Raw genomic sequence first — 25366 nt, forward strand, 5'->3', positions numbered from 1 at the left:
ACTGCATTCCCAAACCCCAAGGATGGAAACCAACCCCAAGGTGCAGTCCTGTGCTTGTGGGAAGTAAGGGCACAATCCCTATGCCCGTCTACTCAGAAGTAAGTCCCATTATAGTCAATGGAGCTTACTGCAGCATGAGAGCCCAAGCCTATGCATGTCTACTCATTATAGAGTCTCATTATAGCCAAAGGAAAGTGTGGCTAGGAGTGCAGCCTTTGAGCACAATCCTATGCATGTCTACTCAGGAGTAAGTCCCACTATAGCCAATGGGGCTTACTCCCAGGAAAGAGTGGATAGCATTGCAGCCTAAGGCAAGATGATTGCGGGACCCAAGGCAACAGTGAGTGCCCCTTGAGGCTGCCTTGCTGGCGGGGGAGCTGCTGACTGAAGCGGGGGGGGGGGGACTAGAAAGGCAGCCCTTCCAAGGCATGGAAGAGGTTCTGCCAGAAGGGAGCTGAGCAGGGTGCAGGCAGAGAGGAGGACGGTGTGCCTCAGGATGGCGGGGGGGGGGAGGAGGAGGCAGCAGCAGCAGCAGCGGTGGGAGGTGCCCCTCACCTGAGTCTACGCCTCACAGCTTGCTCCCCTCCACAGCCAGGCAGGGAAAGTGGAGGCACCTCCCTCTGGTTTCATAAGCCTTAGGGCGGGGAGCGCTGGGGCAGAGCGAGCGCTTCAGGCAGGAAAATCTAGCTGGGTTGAACACAATAGGACTTACTTCTGAGAAGACCTGCATAGGATTGTACCCTTAATGAAGTAATGTTTTGTGCCACATTCCTGCCTTTTTTTAACCTGAGGAATTTCAGCTGTGGGATCATCACCTCTGTGTATCTGATAGTGTATTATACAATCATTGTGTAACAACACATTGTATTGCAATGAAAAGATCCCAGGCACAAAACTGTGTTCCCAAACCCCAAGGGTGAAAACCAACCCCATGGTGCAGTCCTGTGCTTGTGGGAAGTAAGGGCACAATCCCTATGCCCGTCTACTCAGAAGTAAGTCCCATTATAGTCAATGGAGCTTACTGCATCATAAGAGCCCAAGCCTATGCATGTCTACTCATCATAGAGTCTCATTATAGCCAAAGGGTCTTACTCCCAGGAATGTGTGGCTAGGAGTGCAGCCTTTGAGCACAATCTTATGCATGTCTACTCAGGAGTAAGTATCCCAGTCCTGTGAGTGGCACTGCTGCGATTGGCTGGCAGTGCTCATTAGCAAACGGTTCACAGAACCAATACCTATATTAGGTATTGGTTCTGCAGAACCGGTGTGAACCGGCTGAATCCCACCACTGGGACAGAGTGCCTATACCTTTAACCATTGTATAGGAGAGAGAAGTTTGACAGGTGCAGCTCAACATGAAAGAGCTTAAAAAGCTGCTCCTGCCAAAATATGCTATATAATGCTTTATAATGTGAGTCAGCCTTTTTCTACATGAAGCTCTATCGCTTAGAGACACTATCTCTGAGGCCCCAAACCCTTGGTTATTTACAATCAAATTACTGAAGTAATTAGGCCTCTCCTTGTCACCTCTAAGCCGAGAGGACAAGAAACATACCTACATGGTGGTTGGTTTGATTGGGAATGTATTTGGCTAAAACGATCAGTGGCTAGATCTCTTAGAACTCGTAGGAGGAGGGACTTGGATGTAAACTTTGCCTCCTATATTCAATTGAGGAGACTATAAAAACCTTTTAAGATTGAAAAAGGCTGAATTTGTCAGAAAGTCTTGGCAAGTTCTTGCCTTGGTCGTCTCTGAAAAGGATTCTGCCAAATTCTGGTCTTTGATTTCCAGAGCTATGAAGTCTCAGCACGGTGGCTTGGATAATCAGATAACTCCTCTTCAGTGGCGAAATCATTTTTCTGCAATTTTTACTGAAGAGTCAAATTTAAACTGTGTTTCTCCCTGTTGCAATTTGGTTGTTCCTTCTCTCCGCCTTATACCCGATTGGGAACCGGTCACCTCAGCGGAAATTAAAGATCTGATATCCTCTATTTCTATTAATAAAGCCCCGGGTCCGGATATGTTACCAGGCGAACTCTTCAAATATAACCCAGATTGGTGAACTCTTCAAACATAACCCAGATTGGTGGTGCAAAATACTTACCAAACTATTTTCCCAGATAAATTACTCTGGAGATTTTCCCCAGGGGTGGGAAGATAGCATTGTGGTACCTATCCATAAGAAAGGTTCCAAACTGGACCCCAAAAATTTTAGACCCATTAGCCTTCTCAGCGTAGTGTCTAAACTTTATTCCAAGTATCTTCTACACAAATTGGAGGCGTGGGCAAATGATAATTCGATCATTGCCAGAGAGCAGGCCAGTTTCCAAAAGGGAAAGTCTCCATTGGATCATAGCTTTGTAATCCATCATCTGATCCACAAATATACTCAGATTGGCCACAAACGATTATATGCGGTTTTTGTTGATCTTACTGCGGCATTTGATTCCATCAATAGAACGCGCCTATGGCAGAAGTTGTCTGCAACTAATATTGATAGGAGACTTCTTTTTTTAGTACAGAGGATTCACATGGATACTAACTTAAGAGTCAGACTTGGGACATCAGGTATGCTTTCCGAGAAAATTTCCACTGATAAGGGAGTTCGTCAAGGTTGCCTACTGGCTCCCTTTCTTTTTAACTTTTATATAAATGATATTGTACATGCTCTTCAAGGACCTGAGTTTTTTCCTCCGCTGATAGGGGACACCAAACTTTCAATTCTTTTGTACGCCGATGACATTGCACTTTTTTCTATTACTTCTATTGGGCTACATAGGTTGATGTCTGGATTGAGCTCCTTTTGTGTTCGGGAAAAATTGTCCATGAACTATAACAAGACCAAAGTGGTTCTTTTTGGAAAACAAAAAAAGAAACACATATGGAGAATTGATGATAATTATATTGAACAACTTAGAACATTTAAATATCTGGGGGTTACTTTTAATGCTCAACTTGCTTGGTCCCCCCATTTAAATACGGCCCAGCTTAAAGCTGCTCATACATCTCAATCCCTACTACACTTTATGAGAACTAAAGGAGGTAATCTGGTGACTCCTGCAGTAGAGGTTTTTGCTAAGAAAATAATCCCCCAAATGGTTTTTGGTGCAGAAATCTGGGGCTATTCTAAAACCTCTACACTAGAATCTGCCCAAAATGCTTTTATATGTTTACTGTTAAATGTCCCCAGGCAAATTTTATCCCCTCTTCTTAGAGTGGAGGTGGGTTTAATTTCTATAGAAGCCCACTGTCATACTGCGTTGGCCCTGTATTGGTACAAATTAGCAGCAATGGATGATTCCTGTCTTCCCAAGATGTGTTTTACAGAACAACTTTCCAACTCTGCTCGGCTGTCCTGGGCTACTTTGGTAAAACAGATCTTGGACAACAGATACGACATTGTCACGGACTCTTTGCCTTCCTATTTGTCTAAAAACGCTAAGGCTTTGGCAAAAGATAAGGTCCGACTTTACCATATGAGACATGACCTGTGTGACATCTCTACTTCATCCTTTTCATTCTGGCTTCCATTGTATAAACTATCTTTTGTTTCAGAAAATTATTTATCCTATTTAACAGTGCCAGCACTGCGTAACGCCTTCACGGCTCTGTGCTTTCAGTGTATGCAGTCTGCATTCCTTGAAGGCAGATATAAAAATACTCCCTATCATCTCAGGACTTGTATTTGTAATTCTGGTGATATAGAGGATGTTTCTCATTATTTATTAAAATTTCCTTTATACGACTTCCCAGATCTAAATTCCTATCCAACATTATTTCCTTGTTCCAAGAAAGATCCATCTCAGCCTTGATTTGCTGGTTCCTTGCTGACTCAAACTCTGATGTCACCTATAAAGTGGCTAGCTTTGCCCTTGCGGCAAAGAAAATCCGTGCCAATTTCCTGCTGTCTAAATCTTAAATTTTCCTTTTCTCCTTATTAGCTGGTAAGATCTTGAAAATTACTGAAGTGTGTTCCATTTCGGAATCATTTTAACATTTTATGCTTTTATCCTACGTTGAGTTTTAATGTGCTCAGTTTTATTTGATGTATTTGGAGGGTTGAACCGCTATTGCCCATTTCATATGTGCTTATGTGTTCTTATATTGTAATGACCAATTGGTTATATAATAAAAAATTTCTTCTTCTTCTTCTACATGAAGGTCATTAAGTCCAAGTACCCTTCCACCATGACTGATGAACATTTGGAAGTGTGCTTGAGGCTGGCTGTCAGCAGCTACTGTCCGGACTATGCATCCTTGGCTTATTCACTTCAGTGCAAGTCATCAAAGTAAACTCAAGTAATTACAAAAAATGTTTATAGTTAATTATGTTGTGTTGTGCAATATTGGCTCATGCGGTTATGCAAGGTACACCAACATACATTGTACACATAAATGTTATATGTTATGATGGCGCGAACATTGTAAAAAAAGTCTGGCAGATCTCCGGGCCTTGCTGGGTTTCAAAGTAGCTCTCAAGCCAAAAAAGTGTGAGCAGCCCTGCCCTAACACTTTCTTAGTGTTAATTGCACCCTGTTGTTCAGCTGAGGTCTCACGATAATAATGAAGCTTTTGGGGGGAAAGAGCAGTCCAGTAAGCCAACACTGGAGGCTAATAGAGAAAAGATCTCCACCACCACTGTGCATTTCCCCTTGCTGCTCAGGTAGGTTGGCACAAAGGACATCCAGACACTGTAAAACACCAGCATGCTGAAGGTGATAAATTGGGCTTCATTAAAGGCGTCAGGTAACTTCCTGGCTAGGAAGGCTACCGTGAAACCGATCAGAGCCAGGAGAGCCATGTAGCCCAGGACACAGTAGAACATGGTGGCTGAGCCATCATTACATAATAACTTTAATAATAATAACTTTATTTTTATCCCGCCTTTCTCCCCAAAGGGACTCAAGGCGGCTTACAACATATTAAAAACATAATTTAAAAACAAATAAAAACATATTAACACATCATAAAAAACAGCAGTCAGAGTAAAAAATAGGTAAAAAGAGCATAGAGCAGCAGCAAGTCATAAAAGAATCAGGCCTGTAAAAAATATTAAAAGATGTTAAAAAGATGTTAAAAGGCTGAGAACTCAGAAGGCCTGTTTAAACAGAAGGGTCTTCAGGCCTCGCCGAAAGGTCTCAAGAGAGGGAGCCATTCTTAAGTCAGGGGGAAGGGAGTTCCATAGCGTTGGTGCCACTACTGAGAAGGCCCTATTTCTTGCAGCCGCCCCACGTACCTCCCTAGGCAGCGGCACTTGTAAAAAGGCCTTCTCTGATGACCTAAGAGGACGAGCCGGATTGTACGGGAGCAGGCGATCTCTAAGATACCCTGGTCCAGAGCAGTATAGGGCTTTAAAGGTCAATACCAGCACCTTGAATTGGGCCCAGAAACGAATGGGCAGCCAATGCAGCCGCTGGAGAAGCGGACTGACAGAGTCAAACTGCCTACCTCCAGTAACCACACGGGCCGCTGCATTCTGCACTAGTTGCAGTTTCCGAACCGTCTTCAAGGGCAGCCCCACATAGAGCGCGTTACAGTAATCTAATCTCGATGTCACAGAGGCATGGTTCACCGTGGCCAGGTCTGCACGATCCAAGTACGGCCGCAGCTGGCGCACCAGCCGAAGCTGAGCGAAGGCCCCCCTAGCCACAGCCGCCACCTGGGAATCCAGGAGCAGCTGCGAGTCCAGGTGGAACCCCAAGCTGTGGACTTGCTCCTTCAGGTGGAGTGCAACCCCATTCAGCACAAGCTGATAGTCCAGCACCTGCATCAAGGATTTCCGAACCAGGAGAGCCTCTGTCTTATCCGGATTTAATTTCAGCTTGTTAGCCCCCATCCAGATCCTCACTGCCTCCAGACAGCGCTCCAGGCCCTCAACTGCCACCCTGGAGTCTGGAGGAAAGGAGAGATAGAGCTGGGTGTCATCGGCATATTGATGGCACCCCACTCCAAAGCCCCGGATGACCTCTCCCAGCAGTTTCATGTAGATGTTAAATAGCATGGGGGACAGAATTGAGCCCTGTGGCACCCCGCATCTCAAGGGCCAGGGTGTTGAACAGGCATCCCCCAACACCACCATCTGGGACCGACCCTCCAAGTAAGAGCGGAACCACTGCAAAACAGTGCCTCCAGCTCCCAACTCGGCCAATCGGCCCAGAAGGATACCATGGTCGATGGTATTGAAAGCCGCTGAGAGATCCAGCAGGAACAACAGGGACGCACTCCCCCTGTCCAGTCCCTGGCGTAGGTCATCCACCAAGGCGACCAAGGCGGTTTCCGTCCCAAAGCCCGGCCTGAAGCCAGATTGAAAAGGATCCAGATAATCCGCTTCATCCAAAACCCTCTGGAGTTGGGACGCCACCACCCACTCAATTACCTTGCAGGACAATTTCTTTAGCCACTGAGTGCATGTCAGCATCTGGATATGGAGGGGAGGTTGCCAGCCACACCGTACAAATGATGACTTGAACAGATGAACAGGAAAGGACCAGGAAGACTGCCAATTTATTTCCCAGCCATTTCCTCATGCTGGACCCTGGCTTGGTGGCCAGGAAAGTGAGGACCACAGTGATGGTTTTGGCCAACACACAAGAAACGGCCACTGAGAAGATGATGCCAAAAGTTATTTGTCGGAGCAAACATGAGAGCTTGTCAGGTTGGCCAATGAATAGCAAAGTACAAAGGAAGCAGAGGTGGAGGGACACGAGCAGGGCATAGGTGAGGTTTCGATTGTTGGCTTTTTGATCATTCATAATGATCTTCAGCACACTGAAAACATTCATCCACATCTGGGAAAGAAAATAAGAATAGTTTTTGGCACATGGACATTCTGGTGCGATGCAGTAAACGTGCAGGGGGTGCAAAGCACTAAGTTTTGCAGGGAGCCTCACTGCGCCATGCAAGTGGCCCCTCCACTTTGGAGCCAGGTGTACATCTCCATTTTGCACTAGTGACACAGAAAGGTTCTGAAGGGGAGGGGGGAGATGTTGCTTGCATGGTGGGGTGAGGCTCCCTCCAAAACTTAGTGCTTTGCATCCCCTCTAGCTGTGCTTCTGTAACCAACATGTATCAAGTCAGATACATGAACTTGGAATTCCAGATACATGGAACTTGGAACAAGGAATTAAGTCAGATAGAGGTTAAAAGAGAAGATGTTTCAGACCTAATTGATAAGTTAAAGATCAATAAGCCACCTGGCAATGATGGCATCCACCCAAGAGTTAAACTACCTTTGGGTATATCTTTTGGTATACTTAAAATGGTCATTAGGACATTGAACCTGTTGTCAATTTATTTGAATCCGACCAATGCTCTGTCCTCCATTGGATCTGCTTACCCTGACTGCAGTGGTTGCCTGCATGCAGAGGCTGGGGGGAGGGGGAGGCAAAGGCATTTCTGGGTGGAGGAGGGTGAGGAGCAGAACAGGGTGTGACCAGTAGAGGCCTCCTCTCCCAAATTCTAACCCCTGTGTCAGCTTGGAAGGTCAACACAGGGCTTTTCAAGTCTGCACCAGCAAAATAGCAATGCCTACTTCTCAATCTGGGGTGTCAAACAGAAGGCCTGTGGGTCAAATGCGGCCCATTGAAGCAATTTATCCAGCTCCCATTATAATTGGGCTCTCCCAGTGTGACAGTTGGGCTCTCTCTTATCTTGAAAATATGAACATGATTTGCGAATTTTCCTTTCGATCATTTGCAGCTAATGAGTTTCTTTTTTTATTTTTATATAATGCTTTATTTATTTATTACAGATACAGGTAAGGAAAATTGGGTAGACTTAGGGCTAGGACTACATAGGTTACACATGAGGGTGGTGGCCATCGATTACAACAAACTTTAATCCAAACGAAATTAATAATCAATACAAAAATTATCATAGTCTTTTACCCAACTGGTTAATACTTTAAAATTCCATATTTTTCCTCTAACCTTATCTATCCCATCATAAAAAAAAAAACACTTCAAACTTTTACTTATATACTCTTCTTACCACTAAACTAGTCTCTAAAATAAAATCTTTCTTATCTGATTCTTAATTTCTAATATGACATCTATAAAAGAAGTCTCCGATTACCATGGTATTACCTCCTTCAATATCTCTTATAACATGTTATACATCATTTTCCATAACTATCCAATCAAAAAAAGGCTTCAAATTTTTACTTATAGACTCTTCTTACCACTAAATAAACCTCTAAAATACAATCTCTTATCTGATTCTTAATTTCTAATATCACATCTAAAAACAAATATCTCCAATTACAATAATATTATACTTTGCTTATCCACCACATATTTATTAACCCAAAATACAGGTTTAATATTTTCTCCAAAATAAATTGACATCTATAATTTACTTTATTTACCTTCTTTTTTATAAAATAACCCTTTTATTTGTCTTAGTACCATTATATTTTACACAATACTTATATTCCAAAATTGCAGTTCCATCTAATTTATTTCATATATTTACCACTTTAATTTTCACAATACTTATATTCCAAATTCCCTTTTCATCCACTTTAGCTTAATCTAATTAATAAAATATTTATCTTAATACCACTTAATTTCCACAATATTTATATTTCAAATTTTCATTTACATCTATTTTAATTTAATATGTTTTTTAAAAAAAATTCTATTTATTATTCAACCATTTCGCCCTTCTTCTTATTGTTTACTTTGTACTCTATCTTATTGGTGTTCCCTCTTAGTCCTCCTAATGGTTCTTCCACTTCTTCTTTTTCTTCTTTTTCTTCTTAAGTCCCCCCCTCTGTTTTTCTTTCTTCTTTTTCATTCTGTTATTCTTGAATTCAATCCATAAATTCTTCCTCTTCTTGAGACAGCTTGCTCTCTGAACATTTCGTCTTTTTTCTTCCTTAAGATTCCCAGTTATTATAACAATTGCTTCTTCCATCTCGTGTCCCATTTCAAAATACTCCACTTCTTTAACTTCACCTGACATCTGATCCATTCTTTTTTCTTCTCTATTGTTTATAATCTGTTCCCGCGAGTTTACAAGGGAGGAGCTTATTTGCCCAATTTGTTCAGAGAGTTCTCTGACTTGTTGCTTCGTTTCTCTTCTAAAATCCATCAGAAAGTCCACCAACAAGGCCTGGATTTCATGATCATCTTTTAGATTTTCAAAAGCCATTTTTATCAACACCAGCTCGAGCCACTTCCTGCAGGGCTACTTTCTAATTTTGTATCCAGGGCTACTTTCCAAATTTTTATATCCAAAAAAAGTCAATCAAATCCACAGTCAAATTAGGTTAGTATGCCATTAAATGACCAAATGAAAAAAAAAAAATTCAAGCCTCTTGCTGAGAAACCAAAACCAAAACCTGCAGTTTCCTGCAGCTAATTAGTTTCTATGTGAGAACACAGTGCTTAGTTCTGGTCATCATCTGCTTAATGATGTCATTTACTGCTTAAATATGACATTTCGGCCCAAAGCAGTCACAATTAATGCCAGCTTCAGCCCTCTGTATGAAACAAGTTTGACACCATCTTCTAACTGGACATTCTTGGTCTCTTAACCAGTATGCTAGAACATAAGAACATAAGAACAGCCCCACTGGATCAGGCCATAGGCCCATCTAGTCCAGCTTCCTGTATCTCACAGTGGCCCACCAAATGCCCCAGGGAGCACACCAGATAACAAGAGACCTCATCCTGGTGCCCTCCCTTGCATCTGGCATTCTGACATTTCTAAAATCAGGAGGTTGCGCATACACATCATGGCTTGTACCCCATAATGGATTTTTCCTCCAGAAACTTGTCCAATCCCCTTTTAAAGGCGTCTAGGCTAGACGCCATCACCACAACCTGTGGCAAGGAGTTCCACAGAACAACCACATGCTGAGTAAAGAAATATATTCTTTTGTCTGTCCTAACCCGCCCAACACTTAATTTGAGTGGATGTCCCCTGGTTCTGGTATTATGTGAGAGTGTAAAGAGCATCTCCCTATCCACTCTGTCCATCCCCTGCATAATTTTGTATGTCTCAATCATGTCCCCCCTCATGCGTCTCTTTTCTAGGCTGAAGAGGCCCAAACGCCGTAGCCTTTCCTCATAAGGAAGGTGCCCCAGCCCCGTAATCATCTTAGTCGCTCTCTTTTGCACCTTTTCCATTTCCACTATGTCTTTTTTGAGATGCGGCGACCAGAACTGGACACAATACTCCAGGTGTGGCCTTTCCATCAATTTGTACAACGGCATTATAATACTAGCCGTTTTGTTCTCAATACCCTTCCTAATGATCCCAAGCATAGAATTGGCCTTCTTCACTGCCGCTGCACATTGGGTCGACACTTTCATCGACCTGTCCACCACCACCCCAAGATCTCTCTCCTGATCTGTCACAGACAGCTCAGAACCCATCAGCTTATATTTAAAGTTTTGATTGTTTGCCTCAATGTGCATGACTTTACACTTACAGACATTGAAGCGCACCTGCCATTTTGCTGCCCATTCTGCCAGTCTGGAGAGATCCTTCTGGAGCTCCTCACAATCACTTCTGGTCTTCACCACTCAGAAAAGTTTGGTGTCGTCTGCAAACTTAGCCACTTCACTGCTCAACCCTGTCTCCAGGTCATTTATGAAGAGGTTGAAAAGCACCGGTCCCAGGACAGATCCTTGGGGCACACCACTTTTCACCTCTCTCTATTGTGAAAATTGCCCATTGACACCCACTCTCTGCTTCCTGGCCTCCAACCAGTTCTCAATCCACGAGAGGACCTGTCCTCTAATTCCCTGACTGTGGAGTTTTTTCAGTAGTCTTTGGTGAGGGACCGTGTCAAACGCCTTCTGAAAGTCCAGATATATAATGTCCACAGGTTCTCCCGCATCCACATGCCTGTTGACCTTTTCAAAGAATTCTATAAGGTTCGTGAGGCAAGACTTACCCTTACAGAAGCCATGCTGACTCTCCCTCAGCAAGGCCTGTTCGTCTATGTGTTTTGAGATCCTATCTTTGATGAGGCATTCCACCATCTTACCCGGTATGGATGTTAGGCTGACCAGCCTATAGTGTCCCGGGTCCCCCCTCTTTCCCTTTTTAAAAATAGGCTATGTATTTTTAAAATAGCATTTTAAAAATGCTATATTCACTTGAGTGTCAGGACCATTGTGTCCTCGACCGGATAATGATGTCCTAGTTCAATGTGTTCCAGTCTTGGACATTTGTGTCCTAACATACGTGTATTTATATTAGGCATACTTTTTAAATTTAAAAAAGCAAAGGAAGGAGTGAGGGTTAGGACTGGAATAAGAGGCTTAAGATATATGTGGTTTGCTATCCAATTATCATTTGTTTGTTGCCCATTTATGCAAATGTAAAAAATTAGGACACAAAAAATAGACTTGAATGTCCAGGAATCAGTGGCATCACTAGGGGGCGCAGGGGGTGCAGGCCGCACCGGGTGACAACACACAGGGGTGACACCACACATTGGGGTGACACCACTACTAGCCAAAATTTTTAAAATCTTGATATTTTTGAATAAAACCATCATCTTATATATCGTTTGACGTGTAATTTCATTCAGGATGCAATGAAATAACTGGTGAAGGACTATTTCTATTCTATCAAAAGTTTTAGCCTAAAAAACAGTGCGGTGGGGCAATGGTACATCACCACGCCCACTCCCTTTGCACATGGGAGAGGTCCATCATGGGTGTGATGTGCAGCTCTCCCGCACCAGGTGATGCAAACCCTTGTGACGCCACTGCCGGGGATGCCAAGAACTGGGATGCATTTGGCCAGGAGATAATCATCCAGCACACAGCTGTCCTACTCCCACCCACTTCAAGGGAACCTATAATTCTGAGGAGGCAATAATGTCCCTTGTGGTTATCAAATTACCTGTGATTAAATCTAGTGTTTTTGCCCCCTCTGCAAATTTCCAAGGGGCATCTAGTGGTGACTCGTAAAACTACAGGCTTCAACTACAGGATGTTATTAATATCCAGGATGCAGTTCAGACATGGTGCAGAATCACACTGGATTCTGTTGGTCTATTCCCTAATTGTTTACATTGTGCCATCTGCACTTCTATTCTGGGGAGCGAGTGCCCATTTACGTCCGCTGTGCTATTCCAAGATGCACAAATGAAAAGGGGGTGGCAGAGGAATTATTGACATGTCTTAGATGGTGCAGGGCTGATTTTTTCCCTGCAAGATGATTGTATTCTTGGTGTCAGTGTTTGTGATGCTGCCACAGATTGTGTGCAAGGTTCCTATTGTGAGGTGTGCAATCAGTAACCCTCTTGCTATTCTCCACAAGTATTTCCAGGCAGGAGACCTTGTCATTGCTGGCATTCTTTCCCAGATCTACATATTTTCAGATGAGATCACTTTTGTGAAACATCCATCAGAGGAACTCTCCGATGAATACATGTAAGGGGTGTGTGTGTGCATTAATTGTATCCTACAAATGTGATGGTAATATCTTCAGGCAAACTGGTTGTGGTTTGGATCTAGTTTCAGAAGGTAGAGAATATTTCGAGATGAACCTTGACGTCCATTCATTGTCACTCTGTCACTGTTGCTGCAGAATGACAGAATGTATATTTACCTTTTTCTTTTCTGAAAGACTGCTGTGCCTAGTTTTGCAATAACAATAATGATGATTATCCTCCCTTTTTTTCTTAGACAGCTGGCATCATATGGGTGAAAGGCTTTAACTCTGAATCAAGAAACACCTGTACGGTGAAAAAACAAATGCTGTGATCTTATTTACGTAGGCTTGTCATGCTCATTGCAGGTTCCTGACTCAGAATTATCAGCACATTCTGGCCTTGGAATTTGCAGTCAAGGAGATCAATGCAAATCCCTTGATTTTACCCAATGCCACTCTGGGCTTCCACCTCTATAACAGCCACTTCACTGAAAGCTGGATCTATCGTGCCTCAGTAGAACTTCTCTTTGGGTGGGGCAGAATTGTGCCTAACTTCAAGTGTGGCAGAAAAAGCATTCCAGTGGCTGTCATTGGGGGACCTAACTCCATAGTTCCCCTACATATGGCCACCATTCTGTGCAAGTACAAGATTCCACAGGTAAGATGTGGACGTTAGCAAAGCAGATGAAAGCGAGATGAATAAAAGGTTTTTTATTACTATGTCACTGGGAAACCTTTGGTTAGGTGCACTATAAGTAAAGTTCCAAGAGAGACGGTCTGTCTAATGCACCCTTCAGCGAATATGCTGCCTTCCATTGCTCGGTTTGAATTTGATTCTTGTCTGTTTAGATACAGAGGAACAGCAGAACTGGAAGTGCAGCCTAGGAAAGGAATTGGAGAGTGTAGCTATGCACCATGAACTTCCAACAATCATCTAGGTGTCCAACAAACTTTGGCAGTCTAACAGTCTTCTAGTATTCTATTGCATGTTGCTAATCCACAGTGTACAGTCTTTGCATCAAAATACCTTCTGAAATTCTGCCTTTATATTTCCATCATATTGATCCAAATAAGTATTATTTCGACTCCTTCTTTATATCGGCAGTTCTCAACCTTTTTCACCTCCTGGCACACTGACAAAGTGCTAAAATTGTTTAGCATCTGTTTTTGGCCCATTGACAAGGCACAGCATTCTGTTGGTGATGGGCTCACATTTCTCAATGACCTACTAATAAATGTCCATCTCCAAAATCCTGTGGCATGGCTTTGGACCCCTCATGGCGCACCAATATGCCATGGCACAGTAGTTGAAGATTGCTGTTTTATATATATATATATATAAAAGACTGACTGAAATTGAAACTTGATTGGATCTCAGTGGCCAAAGGCTTGCCCTGAAACCATTTGGCAAGTATATCAGTATAAACCAAAACCTGTGCGTAGAGTTTATTTTGAAACTATATCTTCCCATCCCCTGTTTCAAATTATCTTTAGTTTCTGTATGGCTGTCCTCCAGTGATGAACGACAACACTCAAGTCTTCTTCCATCAGATGGTCCCTGCTGAAGCCCAACAATATAGAGGGATTCTCCAGTTACTGTTACATTTTGCGTGGACGTGGATTGGAGTGGTTTCTCATAATGAAGACAATACGGAGGTGTTTATAGGCACTGTGCTTACCATGTTTACCCAGAGAGGCATCTGCTTTGACTTCATAGCACGATTTGCAACCATATCGTCATCTATTACCAAAATGGAGAGTGACAGTTTCCAAACAATCAACACCATTACAAGAAGCACTGCCAATGTTGTGCTTGTGTATGGAGAAATTCAGACCACAATGAGCTTGAGGATGCTGAACCACTTTGCTGAGTTTGAGGGTATAGCAGCAAAGATCAAGGGTAAAGTCTGGATTATGACAGGCCAGATGGAGTTCACATCATTTTCCTTCCAAAGGGATTGGGACATTGATTTCCTCCACGGCGCTCTGTCTTTTGCCATTCACTCTGAAGAGCTACTTGGATTCCAGAAATTTATTCAGCTCAGAAATCCTGCCTCCCAAAAAGAAGATGGCTTTTTCAGGGAATTCTGGGAAAAGGCATTTGAATGTTCATTCCCCAGCTCTGTTGCAAATCAGGTGGGCAGAGAGATCTGCACTGGAGAGGAGAAGCTGGAGACTCTTCCTGGGTCTGTGTTTGAAACCAGCATGACTAGCCACAGCTACAGCGTCTACAATGCTGTCTATGCTGTGGCACATGCTTTGCATTCCATGTATTCATCAAAATTCAAAAACAGAGCAATGGAATATGGATGGAGAGATAAGATCGGAGATAATCCACCATGGCAGGTAATGGTGAACAAAAAGATTAGTGGATGGGGATATCTCCCACAAGAAGAAAGTCCACTGTGTTTGGGGCTATTCAGTCTAGAAAGAAGGTTCCTGCGGGATGGGGCATAATTGAGACATGTGATATTATGCATGGGTTGGAGAGAGTGAATATAGGGAAGTTCTTGACCATCTCACACAACTCCAAAACTGGATGGTTGATTGCAAGAGTGTGTTGAAATCTAGAGTCGCCTCCTTTTCAACAGCCACATTGCCATAACGAGGACTAATTCACTCAGTTTTCTCTCCTACTCATGTCTGCATCTTGTTATCCCCCTTCACCTTCCGTCAGCTCAGGGGCAGGAGGCAGGGGAGATGGAAGAAAAAGGACTAAGCCAGTAGTTCTCAAACAGTGGGTCCTGGAACCCAGTGGGTCATGACCTACGTTTTGGTGGTTCATGAAACCCACAAGGCAGATTAAGTTCTGTTTTCAAAGGTTGGACAAGCTCCTGCTGGAGGGGGAGCTCTGCTGCCCCATCAGCATCAGGCAGCAGCCTCTAGGCCTATAAAAAGTTTGAGAACCACTGGAATAAGGAATGGAATCAGATGGGAGGGATGAATGAATCCATCCTTACTCAGTTCGGCATGTGCTTTACAGAGACAGAAGCCAATTCCAAGTGGATACCCAGAATTTCTTGGAAAAGGAGACACCTCTTGCAAAACAGGCACACTCCTTCATTTATTAACTCATGCGCAAGGCAGCATTTGCTTTTCTTTTAGGTTCATGTTAGTTCTCTTGTAAACCTGCTAGTAGGGGGTTGTCCTGATTGTCTCTGTTGTGTCTCTTTCTGGAATTGGATTTTGTTCTTCTGAAAAGTGCCATGTAGATAGAAGCACTATCAACAGAACAACACTACTAGCTTGCATTCATTGGTATTTTACTGCTACTACCACTACCACCACCACCATTACTAAAAGTAGCCTGGATAAAGCTTTTAAACCTTGGCTTTAAACCCTAAAGCTTTCCACCATCTGTACTGATGGAAAGTGTGTTCATCCGGTGCAGGCTGCCACAAAAGTGCGTTAAAGCCTTTCACGAGAGTGCAGGAAACCAGCATACCAGGAGAAAGGCCAGAGCCTTCCTGCACATGCTGGGGAGTGATGGAGGCCTGTTGGAGCAGGTAAACCTGGAGCAGGGGACAGAATAGACTGGGGCTTCTGTGAGTTGAACATGGTGGTGGTGAGCGTAACAGGGAGGGGATGGGAGTGGGGGGTGGGCATATTGGGTCCAGGAGGGGTGGGCTTGATAACAGTGTGCACCAAATTCTGAGCCCCTTTCTGGGCCTGATCCACCTGCACAGATCAGTGTGGCCTTGCGCAAGCAAATATCACCGGAGCAGGTCTGAATTGTGGCTGCTGCATTGTGTAGCCCGTGCCAATGCTGCTACATCACCATGTGGGGATTTAGTTAAGTTCGGGCTCTTCATCCTATCCCTCGATTGTCAAAGATGAACACACTGTTATGTATTAGTATGTCTTGTGCGTCCTTTGAAATTCTTCTGTTGTGGTTCCTTGTAGCTTCACCACTATTTGAGAAATGTTGCCTTTAACACCACTACTGGGAAAAGGATTTCCTTTGATGAAAATGGGGAATTATTAGCTGGATATGATCTTATCAACTGGGTCACATTCCCAAACATGTCTTTTCTGAGAATCAGAGTTGGAAAAGTAGACCCAGTGATTTTCACAGACAAGGTGCTCACTATTCAGGAGGATGCCATTGTTTGGCCCAGCAGGTTTAACCAGGTGCAGTATTTGAACTTTTCAAGAGTATCTTATAAATTCCTCAGTGTTGACTGCTGCGCAGTCACCATTATAGCCACAGAGGCTTTAGCAGCTGGTAAAGTGAAAAATTTTTGACGTAGGTCCTGATGCTAAAAAGTTTGGGAACCACTGCCTTAGAACAATGCTTTATGGTTAGTTGGGCCAATACCACAGGACTTCTTGGAGATAAAAAGGTGGCTGCCAAAAGCAGCCTCTGAGAAGAACCTTCCAATTTTCCTCCGTCATCAATATAAATCAATAAATATGTTTTCAATGTTGAAACCTGCAAATGAGACTATGGGTGGAGTCCTGAAAGTGCCCTGGGATGGCGCATGTCCCTTCCGTTGGTCCATCAGTCTCATGGAAGTGTCGTAAAGCACTTTTGCACCATCGGGAGAGGAATCCTATCCTTGTTCCTGGGCAGTCTGTAGCAGTTCCGGGCTGCTAGGATCAGAGGCAGAGATTTGAGTAGCCCCATTAGGGCTGCTGCCGCTGCTTTACCTGGGGTAAGGAAAAGCAATTCCCCTTACCCTGGGCTGAGCCACTTTCAATCCTAACCTACCTTAGATGTGGGGCAGGCCTGCGGGCCTACCTGGTCCAGGGCAGGTTAGGATTGGTATGTAGGAAACTTAAGGGGCATTTTGGGTTAGCCTTACTTTAGGATGCCAAGTCTATTATAACAGGAGCAGGAGCTGTAAACTGATCAATTTAGCAACTGACCAAAAAAAGCACCAGGGTGGCAAATGAAAGCAAATTGTAATGCATTTGTAACAAGCATGAAGGAGCAGAAGCAAACTGGAACCACTTGATTGCTGGTTTTGCAGGTGGAGCTGATGCTCATGCCCAGCCCATTCTTGAGACAGTGAAGTCCTCCCGGCTCCCCACCACACAGTAAGGCAGGACTGGTGGGGTGCACAGGTAGTGATTGTGGGGAAGCAGAGCCAGTAGCAGTCCGTCTTCTTTGAGAGATGTTTATTCCCAAAACACATCTCATGATGCTGAAATATTCCCCACTCCCATTTCCCAGCAGGTACTGCCCCTTTCAGTGTGTAATGACAATTGTCGTTCAGGTTTCTTCAGGAGAAAGAAGGAAGGGGAGACTTTTTGCTGCTACAACTGCCTCCCGTGTCCAGAAGGGAAGATTTCAACCCAAGACAGTAAGATATGTCACATAAACATCAACATATGTATTGGCAGCATCTCTGTATCTGATTGTCCAAGTCAGTAGAGTAGCTTGAGCGGGTGCAAAGCACAAAATTTTGCAGGCAGCCTCACAGCGCCATGCAAGAGACCAGTCCCCCTCCTTTTTGGAGCTGTTCTGGGCTGCTAGAGCAAAACTGACACGTGTAGAAAGGCTCCAAAGGGGAGGGGGCAGCTTGCACGTCATGGTGAGTCTCCCTGCAAAACTTAGTGGTTTGTACCTCCTCTAGCTACACTGCTGGAACAGATAAAAATGGCTCAAATTAGAAAGTGTTGTTAACTGGTTGTCACATCTGCTGTCCGATAAGACCATAAAGCACACTGTACCTGCTGAATTTACTCTTTTTACTGTAATACGCAAGTGAATTTACTCTTTTACTCCACTTGATAAATCAACCGTCCATCAGTCAACATTTTCTGTATTGCCCAATCAATCAATCAATCAATCAATCAATCAATCAATCAATCAATCAATCAATAATTTACAAGGGACATTAATGCTGTTACATCAGGGGTGCTCACACTTTTTTGACTCGAGAGCTACTTTGAAACCCAGCAAGGCCCGGAGATCTACCAGGGGGGAAGGAAGCGTCTGACAGACACCCCCTATGATGTATGGAGCCCCTGCTGGACCAGGTAAGAGGAGGCCCACCAAGTCCAACTTCCTGTGCCCCACAGTGGCCCACCAGATGCTTCAGGAAGCACATGGGAGGCCTCTCCTCTCTCCCCACCCCACATACTGGGGGCAGCCACAGGTCCCCCCAAGAGGCACATGCCCTGCCTTGCTGCACTATGGGGGAAGGAGCTCCCCCCCCAAACTCTTTGTGGCTGCGCCCTGAGAGCAGCAGGCAGAGGGAGGCGTCACAGGTCCTCCTCAGAAGGGGTGGGGGGCTTCCCCATTTCCATGGAGAGGGGCTGTGCATGCAGGCGGCAGGTGGGGGAGACACTGCTCCCACCAGCCCTCCTCCTGCAGCAGCAGGGGGGCCAGGGGGGTCATCTCACCTGTCAGCCCCGACCGAGAGCGGCAGCGGACGCAGCACTTACCTCTGGGCTCCTCCAGGGGTGGCTGGACTGGGCCTGGCTGGGCTGGGCTGGGCCAGACCTGACTGGAAGGGAAGGGGAGGGTCACTCGGGGCCTCCCGCTGCAACCGCCATCAGAGCGACTCCATCTTGAACTCCTGCCCCTCCCCCTTCCGCTACAGAGCCCCAGGAAGCACCTCAGTCCAGTGCAGCCCAGCTCCCCCTCTCGCCACCGAGCACTTTCGCTCCTGCTCTTCCCGCATGCAGCACCACGAAACTGATGAAACTGACTAGAGTCTAGACAGTTTCGTAAGTTTTGTTGCTGCATGCCTGAAGAGCAGCTAAAGTGTCAGTTTCAGTGTCAGTTTAGTGTCAGCTAAATATGTCAGTTTCGTCACTAAATATGTCACTAGACGAAACTGACATATTAACAGTTTGGAGAGACAGGGCTCCGCGATCTAAAAATTTTGCCTTGCGATCTACCGGTAGATCGCGATCCACCTATTGAGCACCACTGTGTTACATAAATAATAATCAATAATGTGGAGGTAGTGTTAACTTCAAAGATTGCCATCCATGGTTAGCTGGAATCAACCAGATCACATCCCACTAAATTGGGGGGAGGAATTGACCCCCATCCCAACTGCAAAAAAATCTTTTCTGTTTCTGTTTACAATTAGCAGCTTTGATTCCAGATTCTGTAACAGGAATGCTTAGTTACAGCAGTGAATTGTGTATGGGGCTGTCATATACTGAAACCAGCTCTTGTTTTCCAGACACTGATAATTGCTTTGAATGTCCAGAAGATCAGTATTCAAACCCTGGCCAGGATTCCTGCGCTCCAAAAATCTTCAGCTTTTTGTCTTATGGGGATCATTTGGGAATTGGTTTGGCTGCTTCAGCCCTTTCCTTTTCTTTCATCACAGCTTCTGTGATGGGCATCTTTATGAAGAACAAAGACACTCCCATTGTCAAAGCCAACAATCAGAACCTCACCTACGCTCTCCTCATCTCTCTCTTGCTCTCCTTCCTTTGTGTATTGATCTTCATTGGACAGCCTGGGAAGACAGTGTGCCTCGTTCGACAAACTGGTTTCAGCATCATCTTCACAGTGGCTGTTTCCTGTATATTGGCCAAGACCACCATTGTCATTTTAGCTTTCATGGCTACCAAGCCAGGCTCGAGGGTGAGGAAATGGGTGGGGAATCAACTGGCCAGCTCCATGGTTCTTTCCTGCTCCCTTTTTCAAGCCACACTTTGTACTGTGTGGCTCTCAACATCCCCTCCATTCCCAGATGCTGACATGCACTCAATCACCAAAGAAATTGTACTGCAATGTAATGAAGGTTCAGCTCTCATGTTCTACTGTGTCTTGGGCTTTTTGGGCTTCCTGGCCATTGTCAGCTTCACTGTGGCTTTCCTAGCCAGGAAGTTACCAGATACTTTCAATGAAGCCAAGTTCATCACCTTCAGCATGTTGGTCTTTTGCAGTGTTTGGTTGTCCTTTGTGCCAACGTACCTGAGCACCAAGGGGAAGTATATGGTGGCTGTGGAGATCTTCTCCATCTTAGCTTCTGGGGCTGGTTTACTATTTTGTATCTTTTCCCCGAAATGTTTCATTATAGTGCTGAGGCCTGAATTGAATGAAAGGGGGCAACTGATAAGAAGAAAGGAATATAATATCTAAAATTTGTGGACCCAATCTAGTTCCAGTTAACTGTTTCTTACCAAAAGTTAGTCCAATGTACTTAGTGGTGCAGTGTTGTAACCTTGATGGTACCAATAAATGCCCAACAGGGGATGTAGACCTCATTTCTGCAGTTCCTCCCATGTAGTGAGAATAGCATTTCACAAATGCTGAACGTGCCACATGTGGGTCACAACTCCGTGCTGGGTTACAGGGTTGTGTTTTTGCTCCCAAATGCTACATTATCCTAATGCGGCTTCAGCTGAACATGAGAAAGCAGTTCATGAGAAGAAAGAAGTAATTAATTCTGAACACCATTAACTCTGTCCCTGTGAGATTTTACAGTGGTACTATGGGAGGTAAAAGGCCTGTTATTTACCACCGAATCCTCATTAAATATTTCTGCATCAATGTTCTTGATGTGTTGATGCATTAATTTCCTCATTCTCATGAATGGGAAAATCCAGCACAAAGGAACTCGAGTCAAGTCACAAGTCTCCATACCCCTGTTACTTGACTCAAAAACGGGCACTTTCCGAGTCACTGAGTCATCCTTTTGCAATTTTAATGTGAAGCCACCCCCTTTAAAAACCTAGCCGTGGGGAAAAAACGGCGCTGCTGCCGGGATGTGTGTGTTGGAGCTCCGTTTAAATACTTCCCTGCTGCTCCATCTCATCCGTAAACAGGGCAGGAGGGAGTGGAATGGGCTGCGAGAGAGCCGGGACAGAAGTGGCAAGAGGGAAGAGGGTCATGTACAGCAGCTGGGTGGTTTGCCAGGACGACCTGATCCTTTGCAGCTCTACTCCAAAGCAGTCCCACTGAAGCTGGTCATTCAATGAGGGTTCCTCTCCCCACCAGCCATGCAGTGGAAAACATGATCACTATGAACTGCCTCTCCTCCCCCCCCCACTTCCCTGCCTCCTCCCTGGGCTTTGCCAGACAATCATAAGGCAAGAATCCCCTTGGGCTCCTCCTCCTGCCATTCCTCAGCCAAAGAAAATATCAAACCTCCCATCCTTTGTCCAATGAGCATTGATTCCTTCCTTCCTTCCTTCCTAATCAGAGATGGGCAAATGAACTCGCTCCTGCCTCCCCCCTCCTGCTCAGATGCTAAAGCAAACATTAACCCTTCTCTGCCTCCCGGCTGCTCACGGTCAGAATGCTGGCCCCACAAGGTTCTTCATGGCATGACAACAGAAAGCAAGCATACCCAGGCACAGGCAGATTGCAGTCAGCATGCGTGGTGACGAGTGCCAGGTCAGGGAGCCCTTGACTCCAGTGATTTTCTGAGTCTTCCATGTGCAACTGAGTGTCAATGACTTTGAAACCAATTCATTCAAATGCAGAGACACCACCTTATCATTCCATCACAATCCCTCAACCCTTTGCCAACTCAAATTAACAGTGCAATCACTGTATGCAAAAGAGTCTAGTTATTCACCAATTAATCTTTGCTAACATCCTTTTTGCTGCTAATTTATTGATTTCCAGCCTCATTCTCTATCTGTTCCTAAGTTGGTTTGACTTGACATAAACAACATATAGGATGATTCCAACCAGTGCATTTGACAGATGGCACAGGCCAACACACATTTTGCTTCCTTAAACATTACACCAATTCCTGCGTATATTTAGGGTGCTGATTCCAAAAATGGCACCCGTTTTGCCCTATCACGTCTAGTTTTGGAGACACGGCACAGCCTCTTTAGTGAATGGTTCAAGCAGCTTCCTCATGAGGAAGCATACACCATAGCTTCCTCATGAGGAAGCTGCTTGAACCATTCACTAAAGAGGCTATACTGTATCTCCAAAACTAGACGTGATAGGGCAAAACGGGTGCCATTTTTGGAATCGGCACCCCAAATTCATATCAAAGCACCATAAAATGTGGGGAAAAATTTCTGACCCTCAATTTTGTAGGCCTGTGTAATTTTTGATACCTCTTCTCTGTTTTTAACAGCCCTCCTCTCTCTGGGGTTTTGGAGAAAGGAGGAATCCACTAACCCTCCTAACTAATCTCCATGGTGTGCTAGGGATCTTTGGGGCAAGTTGGGAAGCAGAGGACAGGGCTAGAGGAGGGGGGTCTGGCTGGGCTGCAGAAAGGTTGTGGCCAAGTGGGGGTGCGGAGTGGCAAGCAAGAGCCTTGCCCAAATGGTTCCTTCTCGGGGCCCAGAGGGATGTGGCAACCATGTTCACCCTATGCGTCCTCTTACCCTTGGCATGCTGCCCGTGCCGACACCTTCCTGCTCCTCCTGGCTCCCTTTGCAGTGCACCAGAGGGCAGATCGGCAAAGCAGTGCTCCCAGCATGTTCCGCACTCCCAGTTGCTTCCCTGTGGAATATAATACACAGGACTTCCCATGTCCGTCAGTGAATTTCTTCAATGGAAATGGACCAACAGGCAGCAACGTGGACACCTCTATGTATTTCACTGTGTGCTGCATGGATAAAATAGCAGCTAGCATGTCTGACTCTGGTGTGGCTGGAGCAGAAGCAATGCTGGTGTCCCTTTATCATGCTCCTGTATCTGGTACCTGGAGCGGACTGCACGTCCCACCCCTTATTGCTATGCCACTGAGTCAAGCCATCTCGCTTGCTCACAATTATTTTTGACTATTTTTTACTTACCTCCTGTTAGGCTGCCCAGTTTTCCCACTCTCTTATGGTTCTCCATGGACCAAGCAAGCCATTTTGCTGACACAGGTCGGAGGAGAAGCAGGAGCTGTTCTGGGATGGGAAAAATGGGATAGGATCCTGGAGCAAGTCACTGCCGCCGGGATCCACCTCCCCCCTAAATTGCCCACCAAGTTTGTGGCAGCAGCTCCAGCTGGGCCAAGCTGCAGCGCAACCTTTGCACCTTTGCTGGGCCTTTTGCTACAGCACTACACTCATCTCGCTGTCCTAAAAGGTCCATAGGATTGGATGATAAGGCACTTGAAGCAGTTCATAATATTAAAACTACTTTTCAGTGAAGATGTAAAAAGCAGTATTATCTCAGATACTTGATGGTTTCTAAAGAAACGCGGGTGTTCCATGGTCCAGGCTTCTGCAAAAATTTTACTTACTATAGGCCAGTATCTGTGGTAGGTTAGGAAGCCACAAGACGTAAACTCAGTAATAATTATTGGGTGGAAAGGTGTACCCTAACAGGGAGGGGGAAAGAAAACGAAAATATATAATGAAATAAACTGACACAGCCATATCTGGAACACAGAGAAGCAGAGATGCATTAGAATTTGCAAATGTGCTCACAGCACTCTCACAGAGAGACACAAGCGCTTGTTTCATCATCCTTTAATACTTTTCAGCTTGTATACGGCTCTGTACCTGTTTTGAATCATGAAACGGAGGCTGTTCACATTCACCAGATGTTTCCAAAGAGTGACCATCAACATAAGGGTCTTCTCAAGTTGCTGCTGCATTTTAGGTGGACATGGGTTGGGGTGGTTTTTTTACATAATGGCAGTGGAGAGTGCTTCATTCAGAATGTGCTCCCCACATTTTCCCAGGAAGGGATCTGCTTTTCTTTCATCCATGCCATGCCCAAAGTATCATTCTCCAGTGATGCCCATGAAATGTTTGACTTGTGGCTTGGAACATATGAAGCAATATTTGGAAGCACTGCCACAGCTGTGCTCTTATACGGTGAAATTCAGACCCCATGGGACCTAAAGACCAAATGTTCACCACTGCTGAAGATGCCATTGTGTGGCCCAGCGTCTATGACCAGGTAGAGATTTCAGCTTTCAAGATGTAAGAATCCCTTTCACCAATTTGCAAGCTGTTCTTCACCACATAGCCTGTACCCAACTGCATTCAAATCATTCTGTCTCTGTGTTCTGTCAATCAGATGAAGCTGATCCAAATTCAGATTTTGTATTCCACATCTTCGCTTAGAAAAATGTTATAGCTGAGTTGCTTCACATGATTTCATGATTCTCGTGAATGGCAGAATGTATCACGGAATATAGCAGCTTTTACTTGCAAATACTGCTTCATTCATTCATTCATTCATTCATTCTAGCCGGAACCCTCGTGGTTTTGGAGAGCTATCTTTGGTGCCTGGGCAATCCTACTGATAACTCAGAGCCCTTGGGCAAACATGATAGCCCCTGCTTAAAACCTTGCCACCTGAGGGAGCTTCAGTAGCAGCAGTGAAAGCACAGCTTCTCTGCTTGGTGTCTAGCTACTTCCAGGAATCATTTTGCATCCCCATGGCCTCCTGGATTCATGAGAAGGTTCCAGTAATTAGCCAAGTGCCCAGCAAAGAAGCAGGGCCTGCACCACCACCACCACTCTCAGAATTAATGGCATCCAAGAGATAAAGAACCTATGTCCTTTCTTGAAAAAAGCCTGATTTTTGTGGGTAACACCAGTAGCTTAGCAAGGTTTGCCCTGGGTGCCCACCCTAAGGGGGTGCTAATGCAGACCACCACCACTCTCAGAATTAATGGCATCCAAGAGTTAAAGAACCTATGTCCTTTCTTGAAAAATATGCAGACAGGCTCTCTCCTGCTGGCTGCTAGGCCAGGATACGTTGCCCGTTTCATTTGCCTGTTGGTTCTTCCTCCTTTGCAGTAAAATTTACAACAGATAAGTGACATGGGCAGCCAGAAAGTAAGAAGGAGACAAGACAATTAAGAGACGGGGGAAATTGAGGCTGTAATATAGAGAAGGGGGTGACACCTGCTCTGGTTATCAGATGCGCTAGCTATGCCATTGGGTAGCACTAAAAAGACCAAGGCATTCCTGCCATTTTCCCTTGAATTTCTGGGTTAGAAAAAATGATGCAGAGGCACTATTCTAAAGAATATTTAGGAGTAACAAAACATCACAACATGATGAATAACCAATATACAACTATGAAAATCATATGCATTGCACCTGATAGAAGAATGTTATAGCAAACTA

The 25366-nt window shown here is 44.8% G+C and overlaps 1 protein-coding gene across 1 annotated transcript in view; it reads right to left on the reverse strand.

Moving 5' to 3' along the window:
• Positions 1–20335, reverse strand: part of LOC136653774 (vomeronasal type-2 receptor 26-like) — a 50407-nt gene extending 30072 nt beyond the window's left edge. The window contains exons 1-2 of the mRNA XM_066630653.1: positions 20289–20335; positions 18752–18855 (exon numbers count right to left, since the gene is read on the reverse strand). Coding sequence (XP_066486750.1) covers positions 18752–18855; positions 20289–20335 — 151 coding nt within the window. The remainder of the gene's footprint in view (positions 1–18751; positions 18856–20288) is intronic.
• Positions 20336–25366: the final 5031 nt, after the last annotated feature.

The sequence above is a fragment of the Tiliqua scincoides genome, chromosome 5, assembly GCF_035046505.1.
Source record: "Tiliqua scincoides isolate rTilSci1 chromosome 5, rTilSci1.hap2, whole genome shotgun sequence".
NCBI classification, from domain to species: domain Eukaryota; kingdom Metazoa; phylum Chordata; class Lepidosauria; order Squamata; family Scincidae; genus Tiliqua; species Tiliqua scincoides.